We start from the raw sequence: 19328 nt of genomic DNA, 5'->3' as shown, positions 1-19328 counted from the left end.
ATTTTCAGGTGGAACTCAAATCGGGAGAGAAAAGGGTAAATGCAGCCTGCTCTTTCCATGTGGGTGGCACATTTCGTGGTGCATGCAAGTTTAATGGTGGGCCATAACATTAAAGGCAGGCGCGTGGGGGACCTGTCTGGCCTAAGTGGGGAAAGGAACCATCAAATTCGCTTATAAAACCTCTCTGGCATGGGAGCACATGAATTCCAGAGCCATGGGCACATGGGGCACATGAATGCTTCACAGTCTGTTGTTTTTCTGCGGAATTCACATTTGGAAATATGCCCAGTCGACTGCAAAGAGCACATACCTGCTTCTTTCCAAAGGAGTGCTAAAATCAATTAACAAGTCTTCAAAGGCAGGCCTGTTCCAGTCCCCACCTCAGATAGTCTCAAAGGGTGAGGAAGCCAGCGCAAATTTATCAGTAATTTCAGCAGACGTTGTGTCTCAAGAGTGCAGCAGCTACCTTTGGGCTGACCAAAATTCTGGCACCTTGGCTGAGTGTCCTGGAGCATGCACAGAAATCCTTGACCTCCAAGGGGGATGTAGCATTTTAAAGACCTCAGGGCAAATGTGCTCCTGAGCATATGCAGAATCTTTTTCCTCTGGTGAGGTGTGGGGATCCTTTGGCCACCCCAGCGCTTGCTAGACTGCAACTTCTGTCAACTCCAGCAAGCAGGAGTTCAGCAACATCTGGAGGGCGGGCCAGAGGTTCCCAACACCTGAGCTGGAGACTCTGCAGGTATCTGTGGATTCTGGAGTCCCAGAATTCGCCCTAGATGTATTTTTTCCCATGGATGTTAGTGACTTCACCTGCCTGATGCTGCATAGGAGGTGACCTAGGGTGAGATGGCTGGCAGGTACTCATGCTATGGCCTGGCTGACTTGCTTGCACACTAAACGGGAGACGAGTACTCAGTGTGTAATCTGATCACAGTGAAGAACGGGAGCAACTTCCCCAAATCTCTTGCTAAGCAGCAAAACTCTGTATTGCTGGGTCTGCCTGCTGGCAAATATAACATTGAATCACAATGGTACAAAATAACTCAGCAAGCTGACATTTATCAAGAGTTAAACAAAGGTTAGTATACTAAATATTATTTCCAATTCTAGGTAGTTTGCTATTGGAGAAATACCATGTATGATTATAAAAATTTAAAGCAAAAATTATTTTAAATTATGATTTCATTTCTAGATCAGACAGACAAGATTTCTTCTACTATATATTTCTTTCTTTATCATATACACACAAAGCTTCTATTTTTAAGCAGGAAATATTTTTGTAACCTAAGATCTATTATACAAATCCATACAAATGTTCATTTTGTTACAGTTCTGTTAAGTTGTATACAAATTATAAAGATTCCAAGTTTTTTAATGTTCTGCCATGAGTCTATCATTTACTAAATTCGCGAGTTTTGCCATCACTGCATATTCTCTTTCCATGCATCTATTCCAGGACATATGTTAGCCAACACCACTCTGACTGCTGTGGTCATATAACTAAATAGTTCCACTGACGATTTCACAATACAGTAGCTGAAGGAGTCATTCCCAATGACATAGTTTTGGGGTCCAGTGCAAATTTAGGTTTTTTTACATTTTTTCATTTCGAAATGAACTTTCCTCCAAAACTTTTTGGTCTTCTCACAGCCATTCGTACTTCTGGCTCTGTTCTGGTCTCTGAATGGAAGCAGGGTTCGTATCCCACTCCTGACACCCGTGTCTGTTGACCCTGAGCTGCGGATTCCAGATTTTGGCAGGAATGGGGAACTCAGCAGCATTTTAAAGGAAACAAACTGTGATCCCGCGGAGCTGATCTCGCAAGGGAGCCGCCTGCTCCCTGCGCCCCGCGCCGCTCAGCGCTGACGGGGAACCAAAGTTCCGCAGTTCTGTTTCCCGGAACGGCCGCTTAAGGCGGAGGACGCCTGCCCCGTGGGGGACCGCAGGAAGGGCGGACGGGGGAGCTGCGCGTCCGGGAGCATGGAGACGGTGACCGAGGGCGCGTGGGACTCCCTGCCCGTCCGGCTGAGCCCTGGCGTGGGACGGGCCTTGCGGGAGCTGGGCTTCACGCACATGACGCCGGTGCAGGTAGGCAGCGGGGACCGGGAAAGGGAGCCGGCTCTCATCTCCCTCCTCGGGAAGGGGGTGGACTAGATGGCTCCCCGGGCCCCTTCCAGCGCTACACTTCTGGGATTCTTTCCTTAAAAGAGATGAGAGCCAGCATGGTCGTGAGCGCTGTATATTATGCATATGTGTGTTTATCTAGGTATACAGATCTATATGTGTAATGCAAAGCCTCCAACCCAAATGAGCCTGGAGTTTTGCACCAAACCCCCTCTAGGGTTTTAATCGTCGTTGGCATGTATTGCTCTTGTTACTGGTGTCCCCCCCCCCCCTAAAATCATGGCTCTTGGATGGAATATTAATTATGTTGCATCCTGGCTTGAAGATGGTTGTGGAAAAGTGTGAGTTAGAAATACAGTGGTACCTCGGGTTACAGACGCTTCAGGTTACAGACTCTGCTAACCCAGAAATAGTACCTCGGGTTAAGAACTTTGCTTCAGGATGAGAACAGAAATCGTGCTCCGGCTGCGCAGTGGCAGCAGGAGGCCCCATTAGCTAAAGTGGTGCTTCAGGTTAAGAACAGTTTCAGGTTAAGAATGGACCTCCAGAATGAATTAAGTTCTTAACCAGAGGTACCACTGTAAGGAAGTTCTGCTTTCAGAGTAGTTGATTGTGTACCTTTGCAGTCCTATGTATCTTTACTCAAAAGTAAGTACAGTGGTGCCTCGCAAGACGAAAAGAATCCGTTCCGGGAGTCTTTTCGTCTTGCGGTTTTTTCGTCTTGCGAAGCAAGCCCATTGACGGAGTAGCGCTATTAGCGCTATTGACATTTTAAGGGCTAAAAACGGCTTTTTAAGGGGTGGGGGATTAGCGGTTTTGCTTAGCGCTTCAGGAAAAGGGGTTTTGGAGCAAAAAAAAAAAAATCAAAAAAAAAATAATCGTCATTTTTCGTCTTGCAAAGCAAGCCCATAGGGAAATTCGTCTTGCGAAGCGCCTCTGCAAACGGAAAACCCTTTCGTCTTGCGGGTTTTCCGCCTTGCGAGGCATTCGTCTTGCGGGGCACCACTGTATGCTTGTCTTCTGGCAAGGCAAGATGGCAAGGGCCATGGCCGCACCAAGCTCATAGGGACCGCCAGCACCAACAGGGCTCTCTAGCTGGTCCCCATGCTGCCAACGCTGCCACCACAAGCAGGAGAAGCCAGGGGTGCCCAATACGAAGATCAAGAGGGCTGCGCCTCGTACATAAACACCATGAAACCACATTGTCTTCCTACAAGAAATACACCAGGGGTCAGCAAACGACTTGTTAGAAATCAACAAAACAGTGATCAACATTCTAGACCAGGGGTCAGCAAACTTTTTCAGCAGGGGGCTGGTCCACTGTCCCTCAGACCTTCAGACTATATTTTTTTTTTGGGGGGGGGGGATGAAAGAATTCCTATGCCCCACAAATAACCCAGAGATGCATTTTAAATAAAAGGACACATTTAGAAGGTGATTGGGCCGGATCCGGCACCCGGTCCTTAGTTTGCCTACCCATGTTCCATACTCAAAACAATTCTTCTACGAGTGTGGAGGGGAAGACTCCAGACTATTAGCAAACAGGTGTAGGAAACAATCACTCAAAACAAGAATACAAATACTGTTTGGCACTGAAAATACAGCTTAAGGTAAAGGGACCCCTGACCATTAGGTCCAGTTGTGGCCGACTCTGGGGTTGTGGCGCTCATCTCGCTTTATTGGCTGAGGGAGCCGGTGTACAGCTTCCGGGTCATGTGGCCAGCATGACTAAGCTGCTTATGGCGAACCAGAGCTGTGCACGGAAACGCTGTTTACCTTCCCGTCGGAGTGGTACCTATTTATCTACTTTCACTTTGACGTGCTTTCGAACTGCTAGGTTGGCAGGAGCAGGGACTGAGCAACAGGAGCTCACCCTGTCGCCAGGATTCGAACCGCTGACCTTCTGATCAGCAAGTCCTAGGCTCCGTGGTTTAACCCACAGCGCCAGATAAGCTTCTGTTGTGATAGAGTTCCATGAATGGTGTCGCAAGTGAGAAGGACCTCTTCCCAGTCATAATGTGCCTCACCTCTGATGGTGGAGGCATGCAGCCAGGATTTTGGTGCAGCTTTAGCCAGTTTGCATATGGGCAGGACTGCAGTGGTCTCCCATTCATTCGGGTGCTGATCAGGTCCACCCCACACAGCTTTACCAGTACTATGGCTCCCATACAAAGTAATGCTTTCAGAGCAGCCACCATAGTGGTTAGAGTGTTGGACTAGAATCTTGGAGACAGGGTTCAACTCCCCACTCAGGCATGGAGCCCACTGAGTGGGCTGGGGCCTGTCACTGTCTCTTAGCCTAACCTGCCTGTCAAGAGTTGTTGTGAGGATAAAATTGAGAGGGGGAGAACTTTGAGCTCCTTGGAGGAACAGTGGCATATTTCTTCTTTCTTTGTTAATTAAGTTAATATCCTGTCCTTCCTCCAAAAGAACTCCAGGTCGGCAAACAACAAGAGATAAAACAAAGAAACATCTTAAAAACAATTCCAGTACAGTGGTACCTCTGGTTACGTACTTAATTCGTTCCAAAGGTCCGTTCTTAACCTGAAACTGTTCTTAACCTGAAGCACCACTTTAGCTAATGGGGCCTCCCGCTGCCGCTGCGCCGCTTGAGCACGATTTCTGTTCTCATCCTGAAGCAAAATTCTTAACCCAAGGTACTATTTCTGGGTTAGCGGGGTCTGTAACCTGAAGTGTCTGTAACCCGAGGTACCACTGTACAGATGCAGACTGGGAAAGCGTAAAAGGCTTGTGGAAAGAGGAAGGTCTTCAATAGGCACCAAAAAGGCAGCAGAGAAAGTGCCAATGTAATAAATTTATGTAATAAATAAAATTAAAGACTAAGGTTCCAGCAGCATCATCTGCTTTACATCACCTGCTTTAATAGAAAGATCATTTCCCCAATATTCCCTCTGCCTGCAATTCCCTTTAAAACAAGGTTTGGGGGTTTGTGACTCTTTATAAGTTGTTGGACTGCAACTTCCATCATCCCTGCCCTTCGTCACGGCTAGCTGAGGCTGACGGGAATTGGTGTCCAACAACATTGGCAGGTCGCAGGTTCCCTATCCTGTCACTTAGCATTGCCCCATAATTTCTTTTTCTGGTTTTTGTTTGATATTTTAGTTATGTTGACCATTTTTGGAAATTTATTATAGGTTTTTATGTGAATACCTTGATTTCTTGATGGGCATTGGAATGTGGATTGTTACATATTTTAATACTGTTGGAATGCTTGGATTAGTTAGCCATCTTGAGTTCCTTTTGAAAATTACACAGGGACTAAGTTTTAAAAATGAAATAATAATCCTTTTTTTACACTTCTGTCTCTCTTCTAGTCTGCAACGATTCCTTTGTTTATGACAAATAAGGATGTGGCAGCTGAGGCGGTAAGTGTCTTGCTGCTCAACTTCCCTGTGACTTTTGGCCTTTTGCTGAAAGAATTATTTTTAATGTCTCTTGTTTTCATGTCTGCAGGTAACTGGCAGTGGAAAAACTTTAGCTTTTGTTATTCCAATCATAGAAATTCTTCTCCGACGGGAAGAAAAGCTCAAGAAAATGCAGGTAAAATGTCACTGTTCTTTTCTGCCCTGCTTTTAAAAAATAGGAAGATTGGGAGAATAGTTTTGAGCAATTGGTTCCCAGGAGCCAAAGGTCTTTTATGCTGGTGCCTAACAACATTGATAGTTCATTTCTGTTTTCTTCAGAGGGCTAGTGAAAAAGACTTGTCAATTACATAGCTTATTTCCAGAGTTCTAAGGGCTCATTTATATATTTAATTTATATACCACCCTATACTCGGAGGTCTCAAGGCAGTTCACAGTTGTAGATGGTTTACCTACATCTGACCTGAGAGTGGTTTTCTTACCTAGTGCATTCCACTGTGAACCATAATTTGCACTCTTAGGGAAGAGGAAGGCTGAAACAAGGAGACTGAAAGTGCTGTGATCTCTGGAGGTTTCTCTTCAGTGACTGTAGCATAGCAGCAGTTCAAAAACTGCAATGTTGGATTCACTTGACTGGCTATTCCATCACTGCCATTTCTTCTTGGGAATCAAGGTGTGTTGAAGCCATTTGTCTGAGATGAAAGGAGGCTGTGGAGTGCTTTAATTTCTGGCAGGCGCAGGTAAGCAAGTCACCTTGTGCAATTCCTTGAGGGAGGAGTCATAGCTCAGTGGTAAGGCATCTGCTTTGTATGCAAAAGGATCTGGGTTCAAATCCTCAAACCCTGGAGAGCCACTGCCAGTCAGCGTAGTCAGTATAGATCAAGCCAATCTGCTGGCCTCTAGATGTTGTTACACCTTAATTCCCATTAGCCTCAGCCAGCATGGCCAATGGTCAGAGGTATGATGGGAGTTGTAGTCACCCATGAGATTGGCTACCTGTGCTGTGGGCCATACTGAGTTGGATGGACTAAGGGCCTGATCAATATGAAGCAGCTTCTTAACATCATATGTTTAGCATGGTAAAAAGGAGACAGAAGAGATATGATAGCTACTGTAATGGTTCTAGGGGTTGCTCGTGCGTAAGTTGCCTTTACTCCTGGCTGGGTTGCATGGTTGAACCCTTTCTGTCTGGACAGCCTCAAGTTCCATGGCTGCCTCAGTCGCTGGCAGAATCCGTCAGTGGGCGTTTCTTAAACCTCTTCCAGCATAAAAGCTGTTTGACGCCCAGTCTCCTCCCCCTTTGCCTGCGCAGAAGTTTTCTGCGCAAAGTGGGTGTGGGCAACGGAGTACTCGTGCCCTCTCCGCTGGTCTCCTGCAAAGAGTCCTGGATCCACCTCTCCAATTCCCCCATCTGCCCCCCTTCTCCACTGGTGTTACGCTGATTTCCTTCCCCAGCGGCTGGGCTACCTCTCCCCCTACTGGGACCCTCTCCACCATCGTCCTGGAGCCTCCTCTCCGCCTCCCGCTCCGATGGCAGTTCCCTGACAGCTACCTACAGAAATCTAATGGGCTGTTGCATGGAAGATGGAGCAAGCTTGTTTTCTAACACCACCTCCTTGTCTAAAGAAAAGTGCTCCACAGCTGCAAACCTCTCCTGTCTCTGGCAGGTAGCCACAGGCTACTTCGTTCCCCAGAAGCAGAGAGGCAGCAGTAGTGGCGCATCCAGCCAAACAGCTGTGGTGTGGCAGCTTTTGATTCACCCCTATTTGACAGCCATACATAAGGAGCTCAAAGTGTGTTGAGCCCCTTGTCATCTGCATTTCTCTTGATCCTCAGCCGCTCTGCCATTATCTAAATTCAAATGAAATCCTCAGGAAGTGCTACCAGTTGCATTTGTTCAGGATGGAGGAGCGGATTGCATTGAAGGAAATAGTTGGCCTCTATATTTCCCTCCCATTTTCTTTCTGATGTTTCAGGTTGGTGCTGTCGTCATCACTCCCACACGAGAGCTTGCCATTCAAATAGACGAAGTGATATCCCATTTCACAAAGTATTTCCCACAGTTTAGGTAATAATGTAAATGATTCTTACATAACTGATTCTGATTGCTAAGAAGCTGGGCATGATGGCTCACTCTGGTGGCTTTTTGGAATAGCATGTGTGTTCTTTGTTTTAGCCGGTGCCTTCTAATCGGCGGAAAGAATCCCATGGAAGACGTAGAAAGATTCAAAGAACGAGGGTGAGTTGCTGACTGGCCAGTGCTGCTGAAATCTTACTACTTGGGCATCTGAACTCCTTCGAGTTTGAAATTACTATGTGTCCTGCATTTTCTGGGTAGAATCCTAGCTCAGTAGCAATTCCATGGATCTGCATTTGGGATTATTCAACCAGTTTGTCCCAGTGTAAATATAGGAGAAAAGCAATGATACCATGTTATCATTGGACCATCTTGGCTATGTGTCTTGGGAGACTTGGTCCCTGCCTTGCTGGCCTTTCCCCCCCTGACCTGGGAGGGCGGGGCCCTGGCTTGACTCCAGCTGCAAAAGCTGAGGCTGCTGAACAAACTCTTATTTAAGTGTTTTTTTTTGGGGGGGGGTTGGTGGTTATTGATACTTTTTTTTTTTATCTTCAGATATTACAGTGGTACCTCGCAAGACGAAAAACTCACAAAATGAAAGAGTTTTTTGTTTTTTGAGTTGCTTCGCAAGACGATTTTCCCTATGGGCTTGCTTTGCAAGACGAAAACGTCTTGCGCCTTTTTCTTAAAACCGCCAATGCATTCCTACGGGAAACCGTCAATGCATTTCCTATGGGAAACCGTGCTTCGCAAGACGAAAAATTCACAAGACGAAAAAACTCGCAGAACGAATTAATTTCGTCTTGCGAGGCACCACTGTATTGAGATTTATTATAGCAACTCCCCAGCCCCTATCTGTCCATTGGGTATGGACAGTGCTGTGCCATTTGATCCTTGTGGGTCCTAGTAATAATTTGATCTCTGATAGCTCAGTTAGTAGAGCATGAGGCTGTTAACATCAGGGTTGTGGGTTTGAGCCCCATGTTGGGCAAAAAAGATTTCTGCATTCCCTTTCAACTCTACAATCCTAAGATTCTAAGCACATGGTTGACTAGCTTAATTTCAGTGGAATTTCACAAAAGCAGTTTTTGACATGCTTTCATATTTCGTTCTCTCCTATTAATACTGGAGCACCAACAGGAGCTTAGAAGTCATAAGATTTGAAAATGTCACTTTGGTTGTCATTATTTGCATTTTGGGCTTCTCAAGCATTCAGCAAGAGCCTGGTGGCAGCGGAGTAAAAGGTTTTTGTGCAAGGGGGAGGAAGAGGTGGCAGCTGTGTTTGTGATATATGCTAGTGCACAGACAGAGAACATCTCCTTTTATTTCTTGATTGTATTGATCCCAGTTCCAAAAAGATTGGATTCTCCTGTGACTTTCCCTGCAGTTATGAACTTTCCTCCAAACCAACCATAAAAATGAGTTTTTTCCCTCTATACCCAACAGTGGACACATCCTGGTAGCTACTCCAGGCCGTTTGGAGGACATGTTCAGGAGAAAATCAGATGGGCTGGATTTGGCCAGCTCTGTGAAATCTCTGGATGTTTTGGTCTTGGATGAAGCAGACCGGCTTCTGGATATGGGCTTTGAAGCAAGGTATTTGCTTTGGGAGTAAGGGGGACCTTCCACCAGCACCTTTGATGGTTGCCCGCTCTTGAGCTGGATTATAAATTACATAATAGTTAAATTGGAAGACATCTGATTCAGCACTTTGGGACTAAGAAGTATGGATGGATCAGTTTATTGCCATTCTGTGACAGCTTTGCTGGTGTTGAGTGCATTCCATCTTGCTTTCTGTAGCTTTTAAAAATACTACCCAAAATTTTGCTTAAATTGTATGCATTTCCCCCTAAAACAAACATTGTGCATGTACTTGTCCCTGAAACATACATTTTGTACACATTCCCACTCTAAAACAGAATATATGCATTTTTTAAACCAAAACTGCATTGCAAAATTTGGATAAGTGCACAATCCAAATGATAACTGTTTTTATGTACATGTTAATCCATATCATTAGCCTTAGCTTGCTTTCCTTTAAAATGAAGACTGAATAAAGTTCTTCCCTTGTGTATCTTTGGCCTTGATTCAGAAGAGCTCTCCTGACCTTTTCTAACTGTGTTTGCTTGCAGTTTAAATACCATTCTGGACTTGTTGCCGAAGCAGAGGCGAACGGGGCTCTTTTCGGCAACTCAAACTCAAGAAGTCGAGAACCTGGTGAGGGCTGGTCTCCGGAACCCTGTCCGCATCTCGGTGAAGGAGAAGGGAATGGCAGCGAGCAACACTCAGAAGACCCCCACCCGCCTCCAAAACTACTACATGGTGAGGATGGCTCTATAGTAACGCAGGTTCTTGGAGTTTCCCCCAGCTCTCTAAAGCAGAAGTTTCTTTGGGAGGTGAGAAAGTGAGAGGAAGGAGAAAGTCGATTGTGCAAGTCCATTGTTCCTTGCCCGACTAGGACAGCTTTGTTGGCTATAACCCTATAGCTCCTGCAGCCAGTCAGACGCTGCGCCTTGGTTTTCGAACATTTTCGGAAGTCGAATGGACTTGTAGAACGGATTCCGTTTGAGAACCAAGGTATGACTGTAATTGAGATTTTAAAAAAAAAAAAATTGTTAACAGTTGCAGTCTAAAGGGAAGCTTTCAGATTGATCTTGAAAAGGATTTTAAGGAGGGCTTTGATCGGCTCTGGTGTTTGTTGTGCTTTGCTGCTTCCCCTCTGCCATCTATTTATCCCTGCCTCTTTATCTTTCTGTCCTCCTCTTTTTAGATCTGCAAAGCAGAAGAAAAATTTAACCAGCTGGTCCACTTCCTTCGCCAACACAAGGCAGAAAAACACCTCGTCTTTTTCAGGTGATGCTAAGGGCAGGGAGGTCCTTGAACACAGGGCTGGGGCAATCTGTGGCCCTCCAGAGGTTGCTGGCCCCTAAACCCCATCATTCATAGACTCATAGAATCATAGAGTTGGAAGAGAGCACAAGGGCCATCGAGTCCAACCCCCTGCCAAGCAGGAAACACCATCAGGGCACTCCTGACATATGGTTGTCAAGCCTCTGCTTAAAGACCTCCAAAGAAGGAGATTCCACCACACTCCTCGGCAGCAAATTCCACTGTCGAACAGCTCTTACTGTCAGGAAGTTCTTCCTAATGTTTAGGTGGAATCTTCTTTCTTGTAGTTTGGATCCATTGCTCCGTGTCCGCTTCTCTGGAGCAGCAGAAAACAACCTTTCTCCCTCCTCTATGTGACATCCTTTTATATATTTGAACATGGCTATCATATCACCCCTTAACCTCCTCTTCTCCAGGCTAAACATGCCCAGCTCCCTTAGCCGTTCCTCATAAGGCATCATTTCCAGGCCTTTGACCATTTTGGTTGCCCTCCTCTGGACACGTTCCAGTTTGTCAGTGTCCTTCTTGAACTGTGGTGCCCAGAACTGGACACAGTACTCCAGGTGAGGTCTGACCAGAGCAGAATACAGTGGCACTATTACTTCCCTTGATCTAGATGCTATACTCCTATTGATGCAGCCCAGAATTGCAGACTGTTGAACATAATAGCTGGGGCTGATGGGAGTTGGGGGTCCAGCAATGGGGGGGGGGGGGACGACAGGACAGGTTCCCCATCCTTAGCTGTTCAGATATATCTTCATCCGGGAAAGAAATACCCATGACATGATCAATGTCTCATTCAGCATTGAGAAATGGAAAGTAGATTGAAACACATAGATAAATGTTTTTGGTTTTGTTTTGTTTTAAAAATAGAACTATCTACCACCCTAAGCACTCTAATTTGTTGGCTGAGTAGCTAAAGGAGTGTCCTCAGAAGTTCCTCAGAATTACCGTATTGGCCTGAATATGTCACACCTTTAAAATTCAAGGGGGGAAAAGAAAAAAAGACAATACCCAGATATAAGTCGCTCCCTTAAAATTCCGCAGGCACTCACACCCGTTCCGTTTTACTGCATGTCTGTTTTAGCAGCGATATCGTAAAAGCCAATTTTTGTAAGGTCGTGAATTTAAGCCGCACTCTTCACTGTCAGAATTTGGGGAAAAGTGAGGCTTATGTTCAGGCCAATACGGTACCTTCTGGACTCCAGCTCCCATCATTTCCAGCCATCGGCCATCCTGGTTGGTGCTGGTGAGGGTTGGGATGTCCAGCAACATTGGAGGTTCACAATTCCTGTTGTAACAAGTCAAGGTTCCATATTGCCTCAGTGGATTGGGCCCTGCTGGGAAACTCAGCTTGAAGGGCGTGGAGGACAGATGTAGAGGGACTGATTCATTTAGATTTTTAAGTACTCTGGCAGAGCATGGCGTCAAGGAAGCCGCTCTTTTCCAGCTTCAGCTCCTTCATCTGCAATACTCTGAGGTAATCATACTCTCCTGCCTTGAGCTCTGGTCAAAGTAATTTCACCCCTCTTCGGATCTTGGCCTTTAGGCCGTCAAAAATGAAGAATCGCAAAGCTGACCCATTTTGCGGCATTTTGTTTACACTTCCAGTACCTGCGCTTGCGTGGAGTATTTTGGGAAGACTTTGGAATCCTTGATTAAGAATGTGAAAATAATGTGCATCCATGGGAAAATGAAACACAAACGGAATAGGATCTTCACGGAGTTCCGGAAACTTCCAAGGTGAGATGCATTTTCATAAGGACTGGTTTAGCCAACTGCTAGAAATATGTGTGTGTGTGCATCTCTCTCTCTCTCTCTCTTACGCACCCCCCCCCCCCCAACACATATACATGATTTAGGTGTAAGATTGTTGGAGAAACTGCTAAGACTTCAGGGTTGTTTGCTTCAGGGTCATTTCCTCTATTTCTAATGTTCAGTCTGCAACTGTCGATTCTTCTGTAGCCAAAATAGTACCATCCATGTACAACAGGGAGATATCAGCAGACTTGGCAGAACTCAAAGGTTTGCAGAAGTCCCAAGCATCTTTAGAAAACAAACCCTAAAAGTGGCGGCTGGGCAGGCAGGCAGGACTCAAAAACACCCCAGTGAGGACTGGGCATGCTCTGTGGCTACAGAATGTTGATAGATTTTTTTTTTTTTTAGGTGGGAGGGGGAAATAGAGTGGCTGGATTCCTGATCAGCGCTACTCCACGCTGCACCTTTTTGTTGCAGGACCAACATTCTGCATATGGGAGCCAATTAAGTTGGGAGAATCACTAGGTTATTTCAGTTTTATTTCCGTCCCCTCCTAAAACTTTGCATTTCCCCATGATTTCTTAGTGGCATTCTGGTTTGCACCGATGTGATGGCCCGAGGCATAGACATTCCAGAGGTGAACTGGGTCTTGCAGTGTGACCCTCCAAGCAATGCAAGGTACTGAGTGTTTCCCCCCTTTCTTCCCTTCCCTTTAACCAATCTTTAATGGCCACTCTGGTTTATGGCTGCAAAAAAGTGGGAAGTAAAGGGTCTGCTGAGCTCAGCAGTGATAGCATACAAATGTGGGGGCCTGTGCCGGCCTCCAAGGAGCTGGGCCTTTTCCTTGTGCTGAACCACTTTCCCCCGCTGTTCCAGCGCCTTCGTTCATCGCTGTGGCCGCACTGCACGCATCGGGCACTTGGGCAGCGCACTTGTCTTCTTGCTTCCAATGGAAGAAGCCTACATCAGTTTCCTTGCCATTAACCAAAAGGTGCGTGGGCTTCTCTGTTTTCAAAAATGGAAAGGGAGAGTGCTTCCAGGTTCCGCTGAGAATGCAGTTCATGGGAAAGGAATATTGACTGTTCTACAAAGTCCTCTACATCTTTTAGGGACCAGGAGACCTAAAAGATTGTCTCACTCCTTGTGTATGTAACCATGCACTGTGCTCTGCAGGTGAGGGCCTCCTGCAGTTCTGTCTTACTAGATCTGTTCTGTACAATGTAGGCATGAAGCCTTTAGTGTGGTGGCACCTGCTTTTCAGAATGTGTCAGAGACAGGTGCCTTCTACTTCCCCTCGGTGCCTATTGGACTTCCTTTTCCAATGGGTCTTTTATGTGGAGATTTGTATCCCAGTCTGCCTCTCTATTGCAGCATTTCCCAACCTTGGGCCTCCAGCTGATTTTGGACTACAACTCCCATAATCCTCAGCTAGCAAGACCAGTGGTCAGGGATGATGGGAATTGTAGTTCGAAAACAGCTGGAGGCACAAGGTTGGGAAACACTGCTCTATTGGATGTGAAATTGTTTGCTTACTGCTTTGGAATGCTCTATGGGAGACAATAAATGAAATTAATAAATACCGTTTTTTTCGCCCCATAGGGCGCACCGGCCCATAGGATGCACCTAGTTTGGGAGGGGGGAAATAAAGAATTTTTTTTTTATTCCCCCCCCCCCAGGCGTAGGGCTGGGGCGGGGGAAGCCCGAGCTTTCCCCGACCCCAGCCCCCAGAACAGGCAGCTCTCCGCAAGCCTTGGGATCCCAGCGCAACTTCCCGCCGGGCTCCCACGCCTTGCATATATCTGCCTGAATTCCAAACCAGGTCGGGGAACAGCGGGATGGCGGCGCTGTGCCTCCCCACTGTCTCCTGAGCTTGTGGGGATGGTGGCAGGGAGAAGCGTGCTTCTCCCCACTGCCAGCCTCCAAACCAGGTCGGGGAACCGAAGCCCGGGGCGCACTGTGCAGCGCGCCCCAGGCTTCGAGATGCAGGCTGCTATCCGCAAGCCTAGGGAGCCCAACGGGAACTCCACCGGGCTCCCAAGGCTTGTGGAGAGCTTCCTGAAGCCTGGAGAGCGAGAGGGGTCGGTGCGCACCACCCCCTCTCACTCTCCAGGCTTCAGCGAAAGCCTGCATTCGCCCCATAGGACGCACAAACATTTCCCTTTCATTTTTAGAGGGGAAAAAGTGCGTCCTATAGGGCGAAAAATACGGTGAGTAATTATTGACAGGTGTGACTTTTCCTGCTTATGCAGTACTTCTAGTGGGGGAAAATGCACCTTCAGAAATTCTCCCTTCTGCACAAATCCTTGGCAAGCTTTTTTTGGGCAAAGATGATGTGCAAAAAAGGTCTTCTGACTTGCAAAATTCTTCACATGGTATGTCATATTTAAAAGTAGCTGAATTAAGGGGTGCACTTCCAGTGCCTTGTTTCAGATAATTTGAAACTGGACTCCTCTTGACAGTGTCCCATGCAGGAAATGAAACTGCAGAGCAACGTGGCAGATGTCCTGCCGAAGCTGAAGTCTCTCAGTCTGGCTGACAGAGCTTTCTATGAGAAGGGGATGAAAGCCTTTGTATCTTACGTGCAGGCTTATGCCAAACACGAGTGCAACCTGATCTTCAGGATGAAAGGTAATTTGCACTAGCTGTGTGTGTGTGTGTGTGTGTGTGTGTGTGTGTGTGTTTGCTGGCCGCTTTGATTCAGGAATGCTCTCTGGCAGCCGTCACCATCCTGGTACCTTCCACAACTTCCCATCATCAGCCCAAGCATCAGGGAGTTCTAGTTGAAAACATCTGGAAGGCCCCCTGCTGGCAAATGCTGCTTTTTACTGAGTCAGACCATCGGTCCATTTAGTGCAGTATAGACAGTGCTTCCTGGCAGTGGCTTTCTTAAAGTTTCAGACAGGGGACATTCCCAGCCTTCACCTAGAGATTGATAATTTATTTATTAAATTTGTCTTGCTCTTCATCCTAGATTGAACCCAGAACCTTCTGTATTGAAAGCAAATGCTCTACCCCTAAGCTTCACTGCCCCTTCTTGACCTCTGTCTCTGGCTAGAGACGTAGCTTCTCACATGCTTTGTCTTCTCCTTTCCTTCTCCGCCAAGGCCATGAGGAAGAAGTCTAAAGCCTAAGCTTTTGGCTTTGATTAACCACAGCTTGTCATTTCATGCAAACCGAGCAAACTGGTTGATTTTAATTATGGTTTGTAGAAACAAGCCAACTTCAAATCATGTGTTGTGAAGTCAGCTTGTTTATCAAGCTGGGGCAGTGTGTGCTGTGCTGAGCCTTGCCCCCACCTCCTCTTCCCGAGGGAGAGGCGACGGGCAGAAGCAAGCCTCATGCTACCGTTTTGGCAGTGCAGAGCCTGCAGGCATCAGAGCCACTGTGTCACTCCCAGGAGAGATGCTTGGCTCAGGCACACTGCAGGCCCCACAGTAAGATGAAACCGCAGGATATGGTTCTGATGTTAATGCTAATCCTGAGTTTATCAGAAATGGAAGTTTCTGATCTCCTCACAGCCATATCTGAGGAGGAGAGGAAGGGGGCATAACATGAGCCCAGGGCTTACCAATGGTCCTCCCAGCCACAGTGAACCATGGTTTATCCCATGGGCTGTCAACATGGCACCCATGGGTGCCAATAGCCAACCTGTCTATGGCACCTCCTATGAATTATCCCTTCAAAAATTCACAATCCACAAGACTTTTTCCCTGCTAATTTTCTTGTTTGCAGTGGCTGAGCATCTCCCAAATCGAGCACTCTCCCTCCCATTCTCCACAGAGGGTGGGTGCAAGGAGATACTCTGCGAGCAAGCATGGAGGTGGCTGATGCATGTGCTTTCTCCATTGGGGCACGAGCGGGGCATGCTTGAACCATTTTTGTGAGTCTGCCTCTCTTTCTCCCCTTTTAGGTGCAACAGCCATTTCATGTAATGCCGCATACCCAGCACCAGCCATTTTGTGACGGGTGCCTATGGTACTTTCTCTAAATTCCAAATGTGCTCCCTGGACCCCCAAAGTGTGATGGTCCGTTTTATTGTGACATCCCAGCTGGCCTGTGTAGTCTCTGCTTTGTCACATGGCTTGATCCATCCATATACTTTTCTCTCTCTCTTCTCCCCCGCCCCCTCTCAACAGACTTGGACTTTAGTAGCCTGGCCCGCGGTTTTGGTTTGCTGAAGATGCCGCGGATGCCGGAGCTGAAAGGCAAGTGCTTTTCGGACTTCACGCCTGTGGATATTGACACGGACACGATTGCCTTCAAGGACAAGAACAGAGAAAAACAGAGGCAAAAGCTGTTGGAGCAGCGAAGGAAGGAGTGGGAGGAGCACGGTGGGCAGAGAAAATTCACCCGCAACAAAGCCTGGTCCAAGCAGAAATCAAAGAAAGAGAAGAAGAAGAAAATGACAGCCAAAAGGAAAAGAGAGGAGGTGAGGGGAGTGTTCTACCATGTTTATTTTATTTTTGATTGCATCTAGGGCTAGTAGACCTATTAAGAATAAAGAGTCATTAATTTCAGTGGGTCTACTCTTTTTTGAGAGCCAGTCTTGACTGAAAAGGGTGGTGGGGTGGATAAAGAAATACTAGGAGCATCAGAGGGCTTGATGCACTTGTTTGGGGGAAGCTGGAACTATGTGTCTGTCATAAGAACATTAGGAGAGCCTCCTGGATCAGCCCAGTGGCCACCTGGTCCAGCAGCCTCTTCTCACAGAGGCCAGCCAGATGCTTCTTTTGGGAAACCTTCAAGCAGGACCTGAGCACAAGAGCTCTTCCCTCCTGCGTCTTCCAGCAATTGGAGTGTGGTGGAGTCTCCTTCTTTGGAGGTCTTCAAGCAGAGGCTTGACAACCATATGTCAGGAGTGCTCTGATGGTGTTTCCTGCTTGGCAGGGGGTTGGACTCGATGGCCCTTGTGGTCTCTTCCAACTCTATGATTCTATGATTCAATGGTATTCAGAAGCATTGCTGCCTCCCAACTGTGGAGGCACAGCCAAGCCACCATGGCTAGGATCCCTCTTCTCCTTCATGAATTTGTCTAATCCTATTTTAAAACCATCTAAGGGTTCCATATTTGACTGTGCTGCATGAAGCACTTTCTTTTATCCATCCAAAATCTTCCAACGTTCAGCTTCACTGGGTGTCCACGAGTTCCAGTGTTGGGAGAGAGGGGAATTCCACTACCCGCTTTCTCAATGCCCTGCATAGTTTTATAAACTTCTGCCATGTTGCCTCTTTCTTGCCTTTTCTCCAAACTAAAGAGTCCCAAACGCTGCAACCTTTCCTAATAGGGGGGTCGCTCCACCCCCTCGGCCATTTGGTGGCCCTTTTCTGAACTTTCCCCAGCTCTAAAAGGTAAAGGGACCCCTGACCATTAGGACCAGTCGTGGCCGACTCTGGGGTTGCGGCACTCATCTCGCTTTACTGGCCGAGGGAGCCAGCGTACAGCTTCTGGGTCATGTGGCCAGCATGACTAAGCCACTACTGGTGAACCAGAGCAGCACACGGAAACGCCATTTACCTTCCTGCCAGAGCGGTACCTATTTATCTACTTGCACTTTGACGTGCTTTCGAACTGCTAGGTGGGCAGGAGCAGGGACCGAGCAACGGGAGCTCACCCTGTCGCGGGGATTCAAACCGCCCACCTTCTCATCAGCAAGTCCTAGACTCTGTGGTTTAACCCACAGCGCCACCCACTTCTACAATACCCTTTTTGAGGTGAAGCGATCAGGACAGTGCACAGCCCTCCAAATGCAGCTGCACCATAGATTTGTATAATGTCATTATGATGCCGGCAGTTGCTGCCCAAGTATTTCTGTGCCCTGCTAAGCTCTAATCTTCTCCCCCTTTTCCTTGCAGGGTTCTGATGTGGACGACGAGGATATGGAGGAGCTCCTGCAGGACACCCGGCTCTTGAAAAGGCTAAAGAAGGGCAAAATCAGTGAGGAGGAGTTTGAGAAGAAGCTGCTGCACGGCGTGAAGGAGGCCCAGACTGAAGGGTGAAATGTTGAGCTGAACTCTCCTTTTTGATACAAATAAAACTTTATATACACATACCGAGTGCCATTTCACTCTTGATATTGTTGCTGTTGGGGCCTTCTGTTACAGCAGCTTTCTTCAACTTGGAGCCGTGCAGATGATTTGGGCTTCAGCTCTCATGAGCGCCGGCCAGCACAGCTTTCAATCAGGACAACTTGAAGCCACCGCCTACTGAGCCAGACCACTGATGAGCTGCTCCAGGGGATTCTTTTAACAGGAAGTGCCAAGGATTTTGAGCTTGGGAAAGTGGGGGCTTTGCCTGGAAGCTACGAGTAAGGACCACTTTGCGGTTAAGATTTTAAGCACCATGTTGCAAAGGCTCCCAGATTTTTCCTCCCACCCATGTCTTGCAATAAGTTGCATTCTACAAAGCCAGTGGCACATTCTTGCTGGGTAACCTTGTCCCAGTTGCTGTGTTAGTTTATTTTTATTTATCTATTGAATTTATATACCACCCTATACCCGGAGGTTTCAGGGCGGTGTTGCAGCCTAAACCTACTTTGTTGGACTGTGATGAGGCTAACAAGGGGGAGATCATGTATCCAACTCCAAGCTCCTTATAGGAAGAAGGGAGCAGGGATTCTGCGTCCCACGCCTACCTGGCCTGAGGGATTGACTGTAAGTAGTCACTCCCTAGCTGTCTGCTTTAAGCATTTTGTGTCATTCCTTCTGAAAAGTCTGGCTTCTCTTATCTAAGAGAATTGAGGTTCAGATCATCAGCCACCAACTGTTCTCCATCATCTTAAGCCTGCCTTCTTAAAAGATGTATTTTTTAAAAAAATAGTATTTTATTAAAGCTTTGTCATAATACAGTAAGATAAAAGAAACTAATCTAAATAAAAACAGAGAAAGCAAAAGCGAATTCCTCTCTTAAAGGCAGCTCTTAGTGTTTTGTCTCACACAGAAAGTGGTAGACCCACCCAGCTTTCCTTTCTTCTCCCAGCCTCTCCCTGCCTCCCACTCAGTGTCCTTCCATCCACCCACCACCTTCATGTGTGTGCAATCCTCAATGATGGCCCAGAACAGAAGACCTATGGTGAAGGGTCGGTAATAAACTGAAT

The 19328-nt window shown here is 47.0% G+C and overlaps 1 protein-coding gene across 1 annotated transcript; it reads left to right on the top strand.

The window, feature by feature from the left end:
* Window positions 1-1915: 1915 nt before the first annotated feature.
* On the top strand, window positions 1916-18282 carry DDX55 (DEAD-box helicase 55). The gene is made up of 14 exons (XM_083418306.1): window positions 1916-2091; window positions 5463-5513; window positions 5602-5688; window positions 7487-7578; window positions 7687-7749; window positions 9034-9183; window positions 9720-9909; window positions 10358-10440; window positions 12088-12219; window positions 12820-12912; window positions 13111-13225; window positions 14694-14862; window positions 16371-16663; window positions 18088-18282. The coding sequence occupies exons 1-14, from the start codon at window positions 1984-1986 to the stop codon at window positions 18229-18231; spliced, it is 1770 nt and encodes a 589-aa protein (XP_083274432.1). The 5' UTR covers window positions 1916-1983; the 3' UTR covers window positions 18232-18282.
* Window positions 18283-19328: the final 1046 nt, after the last annotated feature.

This window comes from Podarcis tiliguerta (genome assembly GCF_965153285.1).
Source record: "Podarcis tiliguerta genome assembly, chromosome: 16".
NCBI lineage: Eukaryota > Metazoa > Chordata > Lepidosauria > Squamata > Lacertidae > Podarcis > Podarcis tiliguerta.
Note: the sequence above shows the minus strand (reverse complement) of the source record. Positions and strands in the feature narration are given on the sequence as shown.

Coding starts and splice junctions, on each gene's coding strand:
- DDX55 (XM_083418306.1), top strand. CDS start 1,984: ATGGAGACGGTGACCGAGGGCGCGTGGGACTCCCTGCCCGTCCGGCTG. Junction 2,092..5,462: donor CGCACATGACGCCGGTGCAG/GTAGGCAGCGGG, acceptor TCTCTCTTCTAG/TCTGCAACGATTCCTTTGTT. Junction 9,184..9,719: donor GATATGGGCTTTGAAGCAAG/GTATTTGCTTTG, acceptor GTTTGCTTGCAG/TTTAAATACCATTCTGGACT.